A 16,083-nucleotide genomic window follows, 5' to 3' on the forward strand; every position below is an offset into this window, starting at 1 on the left:
TGAACTAGAAATGATATTTAATGATTTACATCATGGATGATAAAAGGACTATATGGTGAAATCATTTAAAGGGATCAAAAACATAATACTGGCGGTTATCTCTTCTTTTTAATGTGAAAAAATATAAGTGGAGGAAAGGGAGGGGAGGGGTAAGGTGGAGGGGAGATATCGAAAAATTCAAACCGTCGTGACCCAAACATTTTACAAATGAATCGTCCCTTCAACTAAATATTTCATTTATTTTAGGTCTATCTTTTTAGATATGCAATTTCTCATGCCTCTGAGCCCGGAAGGCGATGACAAATGGGCTGACAAGTGCGGTGAGGCTCTGCTATCGGGGGTAGGGGTAGGGGAGCTATAACAATATTAAAATATTCACTGATAGGGACTCTATAAAATTGAAATACTTTGATTACACTTTATACCCATCAATAACTTTTACGGTAAAAGTTATCATTATTTTTCATGAAGATCAATCATCAGTGTCATTGTCAACACAAATGACCTTGAATGACCCTTCAAAAGCAAGGAAGGGACTGGCTCGAGCACGGCCACATGATAATGACTGTACGTAAAGAATGTCCGTCACTTCGTTGTTCTTGTTCACCTCCGTATGCAAGACATCCTTAGAAACTACGTACTACATTTTCATTCAAAAGTAGAATTTCAAAATTGTAAAGCTTAGCGATTTCGTCCTTTCGCAGGTAAGATTTCTATACTTTTATAATGACTGTTTTGTGTTTTTCATAGCGTTGTTTGAAATTATTCTTTTACTAGTAGCGGTTGTTATAGCCTTTCGTTTTCCCAGCGTTTTAGAAATTTTCTCCCCTCGCAAAAATTTTAAAGCGCGCGATGATCACGAGTAAAAGGAACCCTTTTTATTTAAGTACATGAGATCTTACCGGCTTTATTGATAAGGCGAGTCATTCGAACTTTACAAGCGAACAAATGTCCATTCCAATAAAATGATAGTACAACCAACTTTGTACTAGTAATAACAATCTTTATGAGGATCGATCCACTCGATTATTACTTTCACATCAAAGTCAAATGACTCTGAAAACGCCGGGAATATTAAGGCTCTATAACAGGGCTCTCTTTCCTTCACTTATTCTTACAGTTACATATACTATTATATACTGTATACTAATAGTAAATAGATAGTATTTATCCTGTCTGGGAATATAGACTCAATAAAAATAAAAAACAACGTGAAAAAAGGCTAGGGATAAGGAGATCAAATTTGAAATTCATGACATACTGTAGAATCTGTCATACTTATTCCCCCTGTGGTTCAAGTTAGTAGAAATACTCTGGAAACTACTAATGTCAGTCAGTAATTATAACTAATTTATTCACATTTCTAATGTGAAAGATGATGAAATCGAGAATTAATCTCCTAAAATGGAATTGGAATTTAGAAGTTGATTTTTGAGGAGGGACAAAAAATGGAGAACCCTGAGAAAATCCCTCGAAGCAAACAACTCTGTTCACATATATATGAAACCAAGCCTGACAGGACTTTAACCCAAGAGTACATGATTAAGGATTAAAGATTAAAGTGAGATGTGATCAATTAGCTGCTCACGATACCCATGCCTCCCCATGGCCATATGACTTGTAAGAGGAAAAAATGAAAAGACATTTTTTGATTCTCTACCACACTATCCTGTGATTTACCAACAATGATGTATGATCATCAAGTAAGCCAGGACAGAATTTCAAACTTTTTTACCTCTGACCCCTCCTGGCCTAAGGGCCCGTAACATGCATACTCTTTATCATACATAAAGGTTTTCCACTTTTTCCCTTTAAAGCATGTAATGAATGGAGTTTGAAAAATGTTGATTACTGTGGTTTTTAATATTCTGCGAACTCAGTAGTAACAAACCCTGAAATTTGGTTTTTCGCTGCTGTCAATCAAAGATGATCAGTGGGTACCTTTTATGTTTTTGACTGGTGGCAGTGAAAAACAAACTTCACAACAAACTGTTGAAATGTCTGAGTTTGCAGGATATGGGAAACCACAGTAACCCTGAGGCTCACCTTTTTAGCTTCCTGTTCTTTACAAATCTTTTATGTCCATTTAAATGAAATATTAATGCAGTTCTTGGCCTTAGCTTTGACTGCCATGGATTATGACCTTTGTCTTCTCAGTGGAATGTTTACCCATTTCAGACCATTTCTCATTTCCTAGATAATAAGATTCTTTGTTTGAGTTGTATCCATATTTATGTGTCTACTCATGTGCCACCATTAAACAAGGAAATGATACTCTAGGGAATAACATGTAGTCAAAAATGGGAAAACATCACGGAGGAGGTTTTTTATTGGTGACATCATGCTATAGAAAAATTTGTTTGATCTGAAAAAGAGTTGATATTTAAAGTTGTCATACAGATATAAGTAAAACTGCACAGTTTAGTGGAAAATCACAGGTAAACTATTGAAGATATGATTTTTTAAACAAGAAATGTTTACAAAGAAATGTAGCCTGACAGACAAACTTTGCCTGTCCATCCACATACATTTCTTTGAAAAAGTTGTGAGAAAGGTTGTAAAAAAATTAAAGATTCTTTGGATTATTGTCAATGCTCATGGAACTTTACAATTTAACTGTAAGCTCTTTTTTCTTATGAAAATTTAAAAATTATTATTATTTTTTTTGTATATTGTGATGTCACAGTGAAAAACCTCAAAAGACTATGCGAGGATGTTACACTAGATGTGTATGGTTTTTCGGGATATTAGTCTTAGGGTATATGATTTCCATCACTGTTTTTGGATTAAAGAGTTTAGAAAATCATAAATACATAAATATCAATCCATTCTTTTCTTTTAACGGCCCTCCAGTGTAGTAGTAGATTTTATAGTATAGAAGTCCAGACCTTTGACTTTTTCCTTCAAATAGTGACAAGGATAGTCATAGTGACAGGTATTAGAGATTAACCAGTTGGATACAAGAGAATATGAATATTCTCTTGTTGGATATAAATTTTTATTCAAGATACACCAAAAAAACTTTTCTACCATACAAGTTCCAGTTTTCCATTGTCTTTTACCGGAAATACGTCACGAGTTTTGCTGAAAACCTCCCGCGGTTTAGTTTACTTGGGCTTCAGCTTATTTATTTATTTTCTACCCAAAAGGGCTTTAACTTAAACCATTTTCAATGAATAAAACATGTAGACCAAAATCATAAGTAATAACGCGAAATTTAAAAATGATTCATGTCTTTTTCCGAAGAAACTAGAAGCTCCGAATTTGATCCGACGAGGAAAAAGGAATCAGTATTTCTAATTAGCGGTTATTTAGGGCCGGAAGTGAGATTGCGCAAACTATTTACCGGGTATTTTATTTCATATGTTTGCCAAGACCTGTTCCTCAACATTTTTCGTTGTAGTTAGGCGTATTTATCCAACAGTGAAAGGTAAGATTTTGTCTTGTCGGGCCAAATCGTGCATAAGATCACCGTTCAAGTATATTTCCACAACTTTTTTGGTAATATTTTAGTGGGTTGCGTGGGAAACGATTTCGAGTAGCATTCCCCTCCTGGGGCCCCAGGAACCGGCGTTAAGCCTTATAAATGTTTGGTTTGTGGTCATACTTTATTCGACCAAAAATCTGAAGATTATCTTCGTTAAAACGTATCGTAATGTTCAAGTTTTATTGTCATAACCGACTTACTCGTTTTTGGAATTATAGTTATTTACATTTTGGCATTTAAATAGCTTTTTTTCGAGTTTGCTTTTGACTGGCCTGGAGACATTTTAACTGGCATTAGTGATAGATGTATTTAAAATTAACATTTTTGATAAATTATATATATTAAGTAGTTTAGCGATTTTATAGACGTGATATTTGATGGGCTTGGCCTTGCTTGGTGGCTTTGCATATCACGCCACTTACGAGGTCGGTCTTTGGATCAAGTGATAGCTAGAAAACCCTCAATGTGTAACTAGAGACAGGGTTCATATTCTTGCTGTATCTGCAATATATCTTTCATGTAATCTTTATTGAGCTATCACTGTTAATTTTTCTATGCTATTCAAAATACTGCCGCCCCTCCCCTCCTCTAGTAAGAAACAAAGTGAGTGGTTTCTGTCGTTTCTCCTCGTTTATTACTCGCTAATCAAACATCTCCCCTCTAAAGAAATTCTTTGTCTACTAAAGACACTCTAGTTAGCCTTCCTGAGTCAAAGCTAGTTAACTGGACTCTGTTCAATCCTTTCGTTTCGTAAGCCAACTTCGACTTCCGCTCTACGAAATTCCCAGTTCCCTGACTAAAAGACTAGCTTGGTGAGTGTTGTAGTTCTGTTTGCAAAGTACGTCATCATATAAATGAACTTCTTATAAAATAATCAGAAATCAATGCATATCTTCATAAATCGGTCTCAAAGTCTTGTCGCTCATCAAATGCTCACCTAACCTAACCTAACCTCTTCGCGAACACTTGCGCATAAGGCCTTGATTCTCCTCAAACGCGCATGAGTTCATTTGTTAGTCGCCTACTGAGCACCCTCAGTCAACTAGACTTTCTAAAAGTACCCTCGCAAATCTCGTTTTCTGCACATGGAAAGACCGACTTCAAAAGAATCGATGCATGGCTCTCATTTGATCATATTCACATGTTAAAGTCGCGCTTTATAAATATTAAATATTATTATTATTATTATAAGGACAAGCAAAAAAAACTAAATCCCTTGTTCCCTTGCGTTTGCATTGCTTCTTTTCATAGAGAGAACATATGAAGCTGTGTCTGCTTGTTTCACTAGTGAGAACAGGACATTCTAATATAGATACGATTAGAAAACGATAGAATTTGCATGTTCTAATGATGTGGTTATCCATTTACTCCCCAGGTCATAATAATCTGGTATAATCGCTTACCAGTATTATAGAGGCTGCATCGCTCTACTCAATAACTCTCCACAAAATGACCAACTACTTGAGATACCTTCGTGCTCTACCAAGCTTCATTTATGGCGTGTTGTGCTTTAGTGCAATATTAGTTTGGGTTGTCATCGCTACCCTCACACTACCCTTTTATTTCATTTTCCGGCTTTTCAAGTTAATCCAAAGCAATCTAGTCTCATATTATGATCTAGGTAAGCTTCTGGCTTATAAAGACGTGCCATTTCTACACGAGAGTGAGAACAATAGGAACTTCATTAACGGCCTATTCGTCATCAATGGCACTCCTGACATTGACCAACTCCGTGAGCTTCTAATGGACAGGGTTATATTAAACAGTGAAGAGCCGAGTTATTTGCGCATGCGCCAGAAGGTGGTCAAGCAGTATGGACACTATGTTTGGCAAGCCGAAGAGGATTTTGACATTAAGAAGCACGTGATGTTTTCCGACGGTCCCTCACCCTGCACAGAAGCTGAACTACAACAGACTATGAGCAACCTTGCTTCTGAACCGTTCCCTGAAGACATCTCCCCGTGGATCTTCGTTGTGATGCCGCTCAACATGGGAAAGGAACAGTTTGCGGTTTGTATCCGCATTCATCATGCGCTGGGAGATGGGTTTGCGCTTGTGGGACTCATTGCTCGTATGGTAGATCGTAAACCTGAGCTTCTCAGGGTGCAAAAACCCGTGCCTACTCCCTGTGATAAACAAAAACAAGTATGGAAGACTGTACTGACGGGTCCCCTTGCTCTCCTGAGCGTCGCCTTGGCCATGTCGACTAACAACCCTTTCCTGTCCAAAAACAAGTTGTCAGGAGAGAAGCTATTCAGCTGGACTAAGCCTATTAGTATGGACTTGATCAAAGAAATTAAAACCCGAACTGGTAAGAAACATACTGGAGAGCAGACTTGTGCTGGATATTTGTATGTGGGGAGTGCGTTATATGCTAATTAGCACAGGCAACCCATACGGCTTTACTTATGAAATATCTTTTAAATTAAGCGAAATTGAGAGCCAATAGATGCAAGGAATCGTGGCTTTTGCCGGGTTGTCAAGGCGATATGTTTATCCCCGACACTGATCATCTTGATGGCCCATAATTGACAACACTCCCATTTCGACTTTCGCCTTTGCTCAGTCTTAGCCTTGATTGTGTACAAATGTGTTCTTTTCTTTTATTAAGGTCCAGTGTATAATAAGGAATGTACGTACTACGGTTTTGGTTGAATGGTCTGATATTTTAACGCACAACCAAGGCTAAGGCTAAGAAAGGAGAACTCGAACCTGGAATACTTTGATTCTTAATATCTCACTCATCAAAACTATTACCAGTCATAAATACTGATCTAATGGTCTTTGTTATTTTAGGTACAACAGTCAACGACGTGTTATCAGCCTGCATTGCGGGTGCCTTACGACGTTATCTACAGTCAGAAGGTCAGCAAGACCCCAATGACGTCCAGATCGCCGTCAGCATCAACACACGGTCCCCTAACATCTTGTCCAAGGATAACATCCCCTTAGAGAACCACACGACTGGTCTACTGTGTTCTCTACCTGTTGGGATAGTGGACCCCATTCAACGCATCTACGAGACCAAGCACCGCATGGACGACATGAAGGCTTCCTCAGACTGGAAAATATTTGGCTTCATATTCAACTATGTAGTTGGAACACTTCCCGAGTGTATTGGTAGGTTTTCATCGTATTCCCTCAACAAGCACTGCTGTTTGATTCTCAGTAACGTCCCTGGTCCGCTCAGTTCGCTCGAGTTGAACGGCAGCGAGATTGAATCGGTGATTGCTTGGCCACCTCTGATGAGCGACACCAGTATGTCGATGTCAGTGTTTAGCTACTGCCGGGTCACTGCGCATGAGCGTCATGACTGACAAGGCGGTGATGAGTAACCCGAACAAACTGACCAAGATGTTTATTGATGAATTTCACGAGATGTATAATGAGTTGACATCCATGAAAGCTAAACAATGACAAACGTTGATCGCTAATATTTAGATTATTATTTTCATAGTAGATATTTAGCACTTAACAGAATGTTTTGCAAACTTGGGTTCTTTATCACAATCCTTTTACTCCGCGGCTTACTTCTCTTGCTCTGGCTGCCACGAGTGTAGAATGATCATGAGTGCAGGCGCTTGTGGCTTGGTGTTCAATCAAGAGAAACACTTGTCAGTCAGAGTACTAGCTTGTATGCGACTGGTTCGTATATAGGAAACGTAGACCGTTGGTGAAGTCGCTGGGTATGTATAGGAATCCTTGTGAGGCTAAAGGCCCTGTTACACGTTAAAACTTGAAGCTGATTCTTGTGTGCAACGAGGGGGGTGTTAACGGCGCAATATCGTCCCTAAACTTGTTCGCGACACAAGTTTCGGTTGCACTAGTAGAAAGCAGTTTCACTTTTCGTGAAACTTTCTAGCGACGAAAGTTTCACCAAGCCTAAATTGCGGCGTCTAACACGGATAAGGGGGGGGGGAGCTTACGTTTCAGAGGCTCTATCGCCCAAGAAGGAACCTAAATGAAAAATCCTTTGGCACCATAGATTTCTTAGGAATGCAAATTTTATTTTATAAATTAATTCTTTGAGGACCACGAGTTTATAAGTATTGTATACTATTTAGTGTTTATCCTCTATAAATAGAATTTTCTATCTTAACTTTTATTTGAAGATTTTCTTGATATTATTTGCCTTGAATTATTTCGTCATCAGAGGAACATATCCATTAAATACTATTTATTTGATTATAGATATCATTGTGAGTATAATTTGATGGGTTGATTCTGTCTCTTAGCTCGTTCAATTGCGGGGACCTTAGTATCAAGTCAAGCGGGTTTTGCGCGACTTGCTAAAACCTGTGAGCGTGTCCGCGCACTTTGATTGGCTAAGTTACAAATAACGTCACATATTTTAACATTATGGCAACGTAGGGACATTACTAGTAGCGAGGTTATTGCTAATGGCACAAAATCGTGAAGCTCGTTTTCGGAAATATTCTAAAGGATAATTTAAAGATTACTGAAATGTGTTATTATTAGCGATAGGTTATAATTAAATGGTAACTCATATTCTTTCTCAAATCATGCCTCCTGAGCGGAACTCACATATTGCGCATACAATTTCATTTGAGATTTTTAGGAATATCATCCAGATCCATATTATGATTTCCTTATTTAAATTTAATCAGTAAAATGTATACTTTATCATTGTGCGCACAAGTCAATAAAGCCAAATCCATCTGTAAGTACGTATTGTTCATTTTATAAACTGTTCTTACTGACGTCTGTCCTAGGTTATAAAGGTTACTCACTGCTGAAAAGTCCTAAGCCTACGTGGTTCAATAACAAAACTTGACGGAAATTACAAAAAATCCGCTCTTATTTTTGGTCAGGTAAAAGATCTTTAGAAAATCCTATTTCCTTGGCGTAAAGATTAAGGAAAGGTACGTTATTTATTTGGGGAAGAAAGGGTAGTCAGTATAAAAAAATACCTTTTTTTTTGAAGGTCAAACATTTTTATTTTTACGAAAGCTTCGCCTTGTGGTGACTTAATAGGAGAGTCATATGGAGTTCTTACTGAATGAAAGGGGGGGGGGGGGGGGGGGGGGAGGCTACAATCATTTTAAAAAAGTTTACTGCGAACTCCCGAATTCGTACCTTCACAAAAATACTGGAAAGCTAGGATCTAGACTGAGATCATGTGAAGCCAGTCTTGATAAAAAAAGGTCTTGTTGAAGGGGGAAGTGTACTGCCTGAGGGTCAAGAAAAGAAAACTGACCGTTTTCCAAAAACTTTGTCCAACTTGCTGCCTCCTGTCTAAAACGGACGTCACCTGTGTAACTACAGCCAAAATACATGGATTTTCATACTGAATACCACAGTTTCAAGTTATCTGTTGCTCAGGGTTAGCCTCGATTTTGTGCAGAATATTCATGCGTTACAGTGAGGGTCCGTGGAACTTCAAAGTGTTTGTATTGTTGAAGCTTTACAGTTGGTATTTGTGAATATTTAGACACTGATACGAGGCCAACCCTGAGTAAATGAGTCTGATCAAGGAGACAGAGGTAATTTGGAACTCGCCACTTGTATCAAACACTACTATAGGTCACACGGCTACTCATGTTACTCAATATCTGATAATAGATACAGGACTTGGATCTGTTCGAAACGGCAGGTATAATGACATGCAGGTCACGCGACGACAGGTCACGCGACGGCGTAAGTTTGATTCGCCGACATCTTGATCATACTAAAGGACACCATCAGTCGTAACACTGATTATTTCTAAGCTTAAGCCTCAGGTAAGTCTGAATGATTCCCACATCAGCTTTGTTGCCATTTTAAATGACCTACATAGAGGATTAAAGTATGTATGTATGTAGATACTAATGTATAAGCTGGGATATGAACATGCAAGCCTTACACTAGAAATATGCAGCTGGACATGACGCCACAGGTCCACATCTATTGAATCACGCAGTACTCTTTGGATTAAGTCTAATATCACAACAGATGAAGGGAATACTCCAGTTTCGAGTTCTCTTTGCTCAGCCTTAGTCTCGGTTGTACGTTGTGATATTCAGCTTTTCAACCAAAACCCGTGGCATTTTAATCAACTTATACAATGGACCTTGATGGACTTTTATCACATGGCGGCCATGTTTATCCTCATGAGAATAAAAACCTTTGTTTCCCCAGCATAAATTAATTCTCAAGCGCTTGAGGCTACGCGTGGTGGAATCTATTGTTCAATCCAACATGGCTGCCGCGTGAATAAGGCCCATATTAAATGAAAAGAACACATTTGTACACAATTGAGGCTAAGACTGAGAAAAGGTGAACTCAAAATATGAGTATTCTGTTTAGTTGCGCAAGAGGGTGATTAATACTGGCACTGAGAATATATTTCATTCCCCTTGGAACAGTTTGTGGTTAGGATGGGCCTGGTCGATGATCAGTCTTGAGTGCGCGTGACGATGATCATGCCTTGAGACTAACATTTTTTAAATGTTTATAAACTGAATCTAGCATCCGCTGAGGTTTTGATCTTCACCTTCCTTGACCTGCTCTTGCTTACGAGTGAATGATGCGTTTCGCCATATGTAGCCCTGGTTACCGTATACCTCGGGAAGACCATCACTATTATATCGGGGCGGGGGGTGAGAGAAAGGAGGGAGGGGGGGGGGGGGGGGACTGAATATTCGGTGTAACATAAAAATAGACAGACAGACAGAAAGTACAAATTTCGTCGAGCATGCGCAGTAAGAATTAAGGGCTCTGGGTACGAGATTGCGGTAAAGTAAAGAATGTGACAACTTTAATAATACAAACACTTTGAAATTTCACGGACCTTTCTCTGAAATAATACCCTGGGGCCCAGAGGTTATTGCATTCTCGCTCCGGCATTTGCTGTGTTGACGAGTAGTGAGCTCGCTCGTTCAATGTTCCGGGAAAAGCGAATAGAACCTCTGGAGCCCAGGGTACTGGAATAATGTATATTCTGCACAAAATCGACTCTAACTCTGAGCAACAGAGACCTCGAAACTGGACTATTATTGAGTTATGTAGCGACGAAACAGCAAACACTGCAAAGTTCGGGCAAGCTGGCTTGGCGCGTGATAGGTAACTGATTCAGCATACAGTACTCTTCTCATCACAGTGAGTAGGCCTATGTAATTCGGACACTACAAAGATTTGCGTGACCGACAAACGCTAGTGGTTGCGGCTTATTCTTGTGCGTGGCAAAGCTTCACTTGACCCCATGAAGGCATTTTGCCGCCTTTGTCCTATTTTGGGTCCGTAGCCAAGTGTTTTAGTTTCTAGAGCGCCAAATTGGCTTATATATCAGAAGGGGCTCAATACATGTTTGTTTTCATTTCTGTTTCACAGCTGACACACTTACGAGCTTAACTTTTGCTGGAAAACGTGACAAAGTTGGGGATCCAAACTGAAATGCCAGGAATGGAGGATAACGTTGACTTGCGGAAAGATCCCGAAAACGCTCTGGATACTACGGAACAAGACTTCTCAAGACTAACTCAAGAAGACGAAAGAGTCATTGGAACTCCAGATGACGATAATAAAGATCACGAGGAACATTGTGATTACTATAGCTGTCCTGTTGATATAAGCAGAAAGATTCCATACAAGAGGAAAACAAGCACTGAACCTTACTCCTCTGTTCACCAAAAGAAAACATCTCCGGTTCAAATAGATGCAACTGCGCATGCGCGCAAAGACGATAATTCTCTTTGTGCTACAGAAGCAAGGTCGTTACCCTCTCCTTTGCCTTCGCATTTCGTAAATGAAGAAAATTCTTTTAAACAGGAACCGATAAGAAAAAACATCACCTTCCTGTCCGCCTCGAACCGCAATCTTGAAGAATGCGGAAATATTAAATACACGAGCTTGGAAAGTGAAATTCGAAAACGATCCAAGACAGAACAGGAGTCCAAGAAAGTGAACGGTTTGGGACTTACAACACTTAATCATCGCGAAAATGTTTCGAATTCTGAAAAGAGAAAACCTTTCAAAAATAAAGACGAGAAGCGGTTGTCTGCTTTAGGCATCCACGAGGAAGTGTTTGAATGTTGTTTGGGAGATTGGATTGTCACAGATTTGGATTTGAAGGTTTACGAGATGAAACAAGCTCAAGATGTTACGTACTTGAGAGAAAAACGCAAGCAAAAGACGTTTTCTCTTCGCTTGTGCAGATGTTGGATTTCGTAGTTTTAGTCAAGAAGTCAAGAAGTGGTCCACAGAATAGAAACCCGATTTATTGATCAGAGACCTGTTGTGGAAATGCTCGATAGAGTGTCCGGCCGTAGTGACTTCATTTCGATATGACACAAATATGTAGTTTACTGTACTATGCTATTATAAAATAACTGTTACAAATCTCGCATTCTGATTGGTTGGGAGCGCGTGCTTTATGAGAGCACACAGCACACACGCGCCCTTTGCATTTCATTAAAGGAATAAAAAACTTGCATGCTGTGCTGTGTAGAGTTATAAAGCACTTGGGGATTGGCAGAATACTCGAGAAGCACTCCGCTACGCGTCGTGCTTCTTCTAGTAACACTTCTTTCATGTTCTGCCAATCCCCGCGTGCTTTACAACTGCACACAGTACGCGCGCGCGTTTTCTATTTCTTCAACAGACAGTCCATGATTCTGCGATATGACTTTTAGTTTTGGTGATGTTGAGGACAAAATCCATATTTTGATTCCAGAGGTTGTACTTGGGTACCGAATAACCCAGCCCCCCCCCGAATCAAAATACCGATTTGAAAATGATTATGAAGTTTAATTTTCAAAATAACTAGTAATGTAATATAATGTTTTTAAACTTTGCATTCTTAGATTTGTCTGGTTCTTTTAATTTGGCATGTCACACAGTATGTTACAGGAACTTGCATGTATTCCTATTGACCTTATTACCACGTACTGAATATGAATCAGTTTACATTATAAATAGAACTTCTAACGCAACACCGCTTGTGGAGAAGCCCTGAATTGATTTTTTCAAACAAGATCTTCAAACCCTAAAGCCTTGTTCTCACTAGCGACGAAGGGAGGCAGAACTCCATTTCCTTTTCTCTAAGCAGGATTTTTGTAAAGAAAGTGTTTTTGCGAAATTTTGATCCGAGGAAAATTTTCTAAGAAACGATCAAAATGACAAAATATTCCCAGGAAAATTATAGCAAATGAATACTTGTAAACAGCAACCGAAATCTATCTGAAAAAAAACTCCAACGATCCGAATATCTATATTGTTTCAAATTTTTGATTTGGGCTTGCCGAGCAAATCGTGAAGATTCTATCCTATTCCTGAATGCTGAAAACAAAATACAATAATGACATATCAAATACTTAGCTTAAAAAACTGTTGCAAAAAGTTCATAAAAATCTATATGAAATCATACGGCTAGCATGATGGTCGAAATTTGGCAAGCTTGGATGGAACTTATGAAGAACTGAATAGATTTTAGCCGTGTTTAGGCAACCTTTGAACCCTTGGGATTGTTATCCTATTCAAAAACATATGTTTAATTATTTACATCACGAACTAGGTGCTTCAGGTAAATGTTATATACAGAAATGATGTCATCAGTCTTTGGCTCTAGATTTAGATCATGAATATTTTTGACATTTTGATGAGTGATTATATTCGTATATTCGTATCTCTTCCATTTCGGCCCTTTGTTCGTCTCAAGACGAACTATAAACTTTATCCTAAGTCCAAAGTCGTTTTCTTTCACGTGAGTTTGTTTACTTGAAGCTTATAAATTTGAAACCAAGGCACGCAAAACAGTTCATTTGAGGCTATTTACACAGCTGTTGTAAGACGATGGCCGATATTGAAGTGAAGCAGAAAAAACGAAAAATAAGCGATGTTTTCAAGAAGAAGAACAAAGAAAATAAGAAAGAGCTTGCGGAAGAAGTTGAAGTCTTAGACGTCAAAGAGACTGGAGAAAAAACGGTAGAAAAATCAGGAGAGAAGGATGTTGAAACTGCTGACGTTCAAGACACCCATGAAAGAAAGAAAAAGAAATTTGGTCACCGAAGATTTCTACCTTCGCGTAACAAGAAGTCGAAAAAAGAAAAAAGTGAAGTTGAGAGCTCACAGGTTGTTAAGGAAGAAAACCTGGTCATGGATAGAGACAAACCAGGTCAGGTGGAGGCAGAAGAAGAAGAATTTGTCGAAGAAAAGGACAACATAGAACCAGAACCAGAGAAAGACAACAGCGAGGAGTTTACTTCTGAAGTACAAAATGTACAATTGAAGTGCGAGTCACCTGAAGCTGTTATCCAATCAGATGGCAAAGAGGTTACAGCCCAAACAATGGCCACTAATGTCAACAAGAACAAAGAACGACTCAAAAATGATGTCTTGTTGAAAGAGGAAAGCCAAAGTAGCGAGGAAGGATCGGTGATCCGTGCTCTCTTACGCCAAGGTGTGCCATCCGAAGAAACACCAACAGATGAACATCACGATCCAGATTACTCTTCAGATTCAACAAAACAAGGGGAAGATGAAGAAAAATGCGATTCAAATGAGGTTGAAAGGTTCGTGCCAAACGTTTTGATAGCAAATTTACTTGATATGATGATACCTGGATCAAAGTCGGATAACACAGGAAACCCACCCAAAACAAAAACCGAGGCCGTGTACGAACTAGTGCTACAAACAGCTGATCAGACCTATTCCACTTTGGTGAGCTTGATCAACGCGTTCCTCACAAGAGCTGGTCAAGTTCCCAAACAAGCTTTGGTGAATTTTCTAGTTTACCTAATCAAGAAATATCCACAGTGCTTCAAGATTAAGAAAGTCAAGCGTAAAGCAGTCCTTTCTGATGTTCAAATACCCGTAGACACAGTAAATTGAGTAAAAAAAAAAAAAAAAAAAAAAAAAAAAAAACCCGCGAAAGGCGAATTATATTATTCACGTTTTATTTATGTTCGTGAGATTTGTTTAAATTTCCGAAAAAAAAAAACAAAGATTGCATTTTCATTTTCAATGTTCACTGAATAAAAGATTTCTCCAGATGAAAACCGAGAAATAAACTCCCCTCGAATATTTTGTTACAAATTCTAGGATCAAAATGCATAACCTTTAATGGTAACTAGGTGAAAAAACTCTTTGCTGAAATTTTTTTGAGCTTCGCATGAACGACGCACACACAAAAAAAACGTTGCTTGATTAATATTAGTAGCATCAGTCATAGTGATATACATCCAAACAACAAACTAATATCGAAGCAGCCCTTAATGCGCGCTCATTTTTGCCGTTCATATATTATGTTGAATTGTTACCAAGGGATTTTAATTTCCTTCGCTCAGCCTTTATTGTTTTAGCGCAAACAGCATCTCTATAAGAGGAGGGGTGGGTGCAATTTAAAAGAGTACGCTAATGAATACGTTTAATCAGAGACAAAAATAAACACAGTAGAAATAAAATGTTGTAGTGTCACGTTTAGATATTTTTGTATTGTAAAAATGTACTAAATATTTGTATTTCTTTTATTGGTCTGCGGAACGGATATATACCTATTTCAAAAATCGTTGACGGTCCGAGAGCGAGTAGCATGCTTTTAGATTGATGAAGCAAGACCTTTGAGTTGGGAATATAACTTTTCGTATTTTAGCAGAAAGCATACTTAAAAACACAAATATGACGTTTAGTCTCAGATCGCCCATGTCAGGTCTCCGACCCACAACGTTTTTTTGTTTTTTTGTTTTGAAATAGATGTATTCGGGAAAAGATGACTGGCCGGAAGATTCATTGGATGCCGGAGACCGTTAGTACTACCCCAGTTGGCAGACCAGGGACGCCCATTAGCAGGCCTTTGTACTCAACCGTGCTAATTTGCACCGCTTAATTACACACTAAATGAATAGCCATTTGGTAATGCATTCATAAAAACTAAAAAAGATAGGAAATGCAATAACATCTACTGAATGGACCTTGAACTTTGTCATAATTACTTAAAACAAATAATAAATATACAAATGCCCAAAGAAACTATTAGTTTTTGGTGATACTCGAAATTGCGCATCAAAAATATGACGCAGGTTAGGCCAAGAATGTTTCGGATCGATCACTCTCGACGCAAAAACATCAAGAACAAAAGCCTTTGCAAAATTAAGTTATCACGTGATCCCCAAAGCACGGGCCTACTTGGTGTCAATCATGTAGTGTTCCCGTGGGCTTTATGACGTCACAAAAGACTGACACTTTTGATCATAAAAAATTTTTGGACAGAAAAACAACACACAAAAAAAATCAGCCGGTATTTTGCACGAGATCTCGTCGCGTTGTCTTTTGGTCGAGGTTTGCGAGATTCCTGCTGAATATTTCTGTACGTAATTGAATTATGGCCGCTAGAGGAGAGGACACACTAACACAGATTCAAAAATACAAGGCCATGTTGAGCTCTAAGCGAAACAAGGGCGATGAAAAGGGCATAAGAAAACCAAAGAAGAAGAGGTTAAGAAAGGGCAATGTTGAAACAGGACTTGAGACTGTTCTCACCGTTCCTGGTTTGGCAGCAACGAATAACAAAGAAAATCCAAGCAAATCGCAAGCAGAGAACTTGAAAGAGGAAAACGTCGATTCAGCTGAGTTAGAGACAAACACAGGTACGCTAATTTCTG

At 38.7% G+C, this 16,083-nt stretch overlaps 3 protein-coding genes across 4 annotated transcripts; all 3 read left to right on the forward strand.

The window, feature by feature from the left end:
• Nucleotides 1-552: 552 nt before the first annotated feature.
• On the forward strand, nt 553-8,172 carry LOC116294062 (uncharacterized). Its single transcript, XM_031701596.1, is given in 4 exon segments — nt 553-704; nt 4,863-5,798; nt 6,284-6,771; nt 6,773-8,172. Coding segments are annotated over 3 exon segments (1,482 nt in total). The 5' UTR covers nt 553-704; nt 4,863-4,936; the 3' UTR covers nt 6,905-8,172.
• A 923-nt stretch (nt 8,173-9,095) lies between these two features.
• On the forward strand, nt 9,096-12,475 carry LOC116294111 (uncharacterized). Of its 2 annotated transcripts, none has more exons than XM_031701643.2 (2): nt 9,096-9,228; nt 10,817-12,475. In XM_031701643.2, exon 2 carries the CDS (start codon nt 10,880-10,882, stop codon nt 11,654-11,656), a length of 777 nt encoding a protein of 258 aa, XP_031557503.1. In that variant the 5' UTR covers nt 9,096-9,228; nt 10,817-10,879; the 3' UTR covers nt 11,657-12,475. The 2 variants fall into 2 exon arrangements, with proteins under 2 accessions (XP_031557503.1, XP_031557511.1); XM_031701651.2 differs by lacking the exon at nt 9,096-9,228 and adding an exon at nt 10,239-10,585.
• A 560-nt stretch (nt 12,476-13,035) lies between these two features.
• LOC116294101 (uncharacterized) lies at nt 13,036-15,400 on the forward strand. Its single transcript, XM_031701631.2, has 2 exons — nt 13,036-13,995; nt 15,176-15,400. Exons 1-2 carry the CDS (start codon nt 13,277-13,279, stop codon nt 15,306-15,308), a joined length of 852 nt encoding a protein of 283 aa, XP_031557491.2. The 5' UTR covers nt 13,036-13,276; the 3' UTR covers nt 15,309-15,400.
• The last annotated feature ends 683 nt before the right edge of the window (nt 15,401-16,083 follow it).

The sequence above is a fragment of the Actinia tenebrosa genome, unplaced genomic scaffold (genome assembly GCF_029948245.1).
Source record: "Actinia tenebrosa isolate PJP-AT-01 unplaced genomic scaffold, QUT_ActTen_1.0 PGA_scaffold1__47_contigs__length_23844297, whole genome shotgun sequence".
NCBI lineage: Eukaryota > Metazoa > Cnidaria > Anthozoa > Actiniaria > Actiniidae > Actinia > Actinia tenebrosa.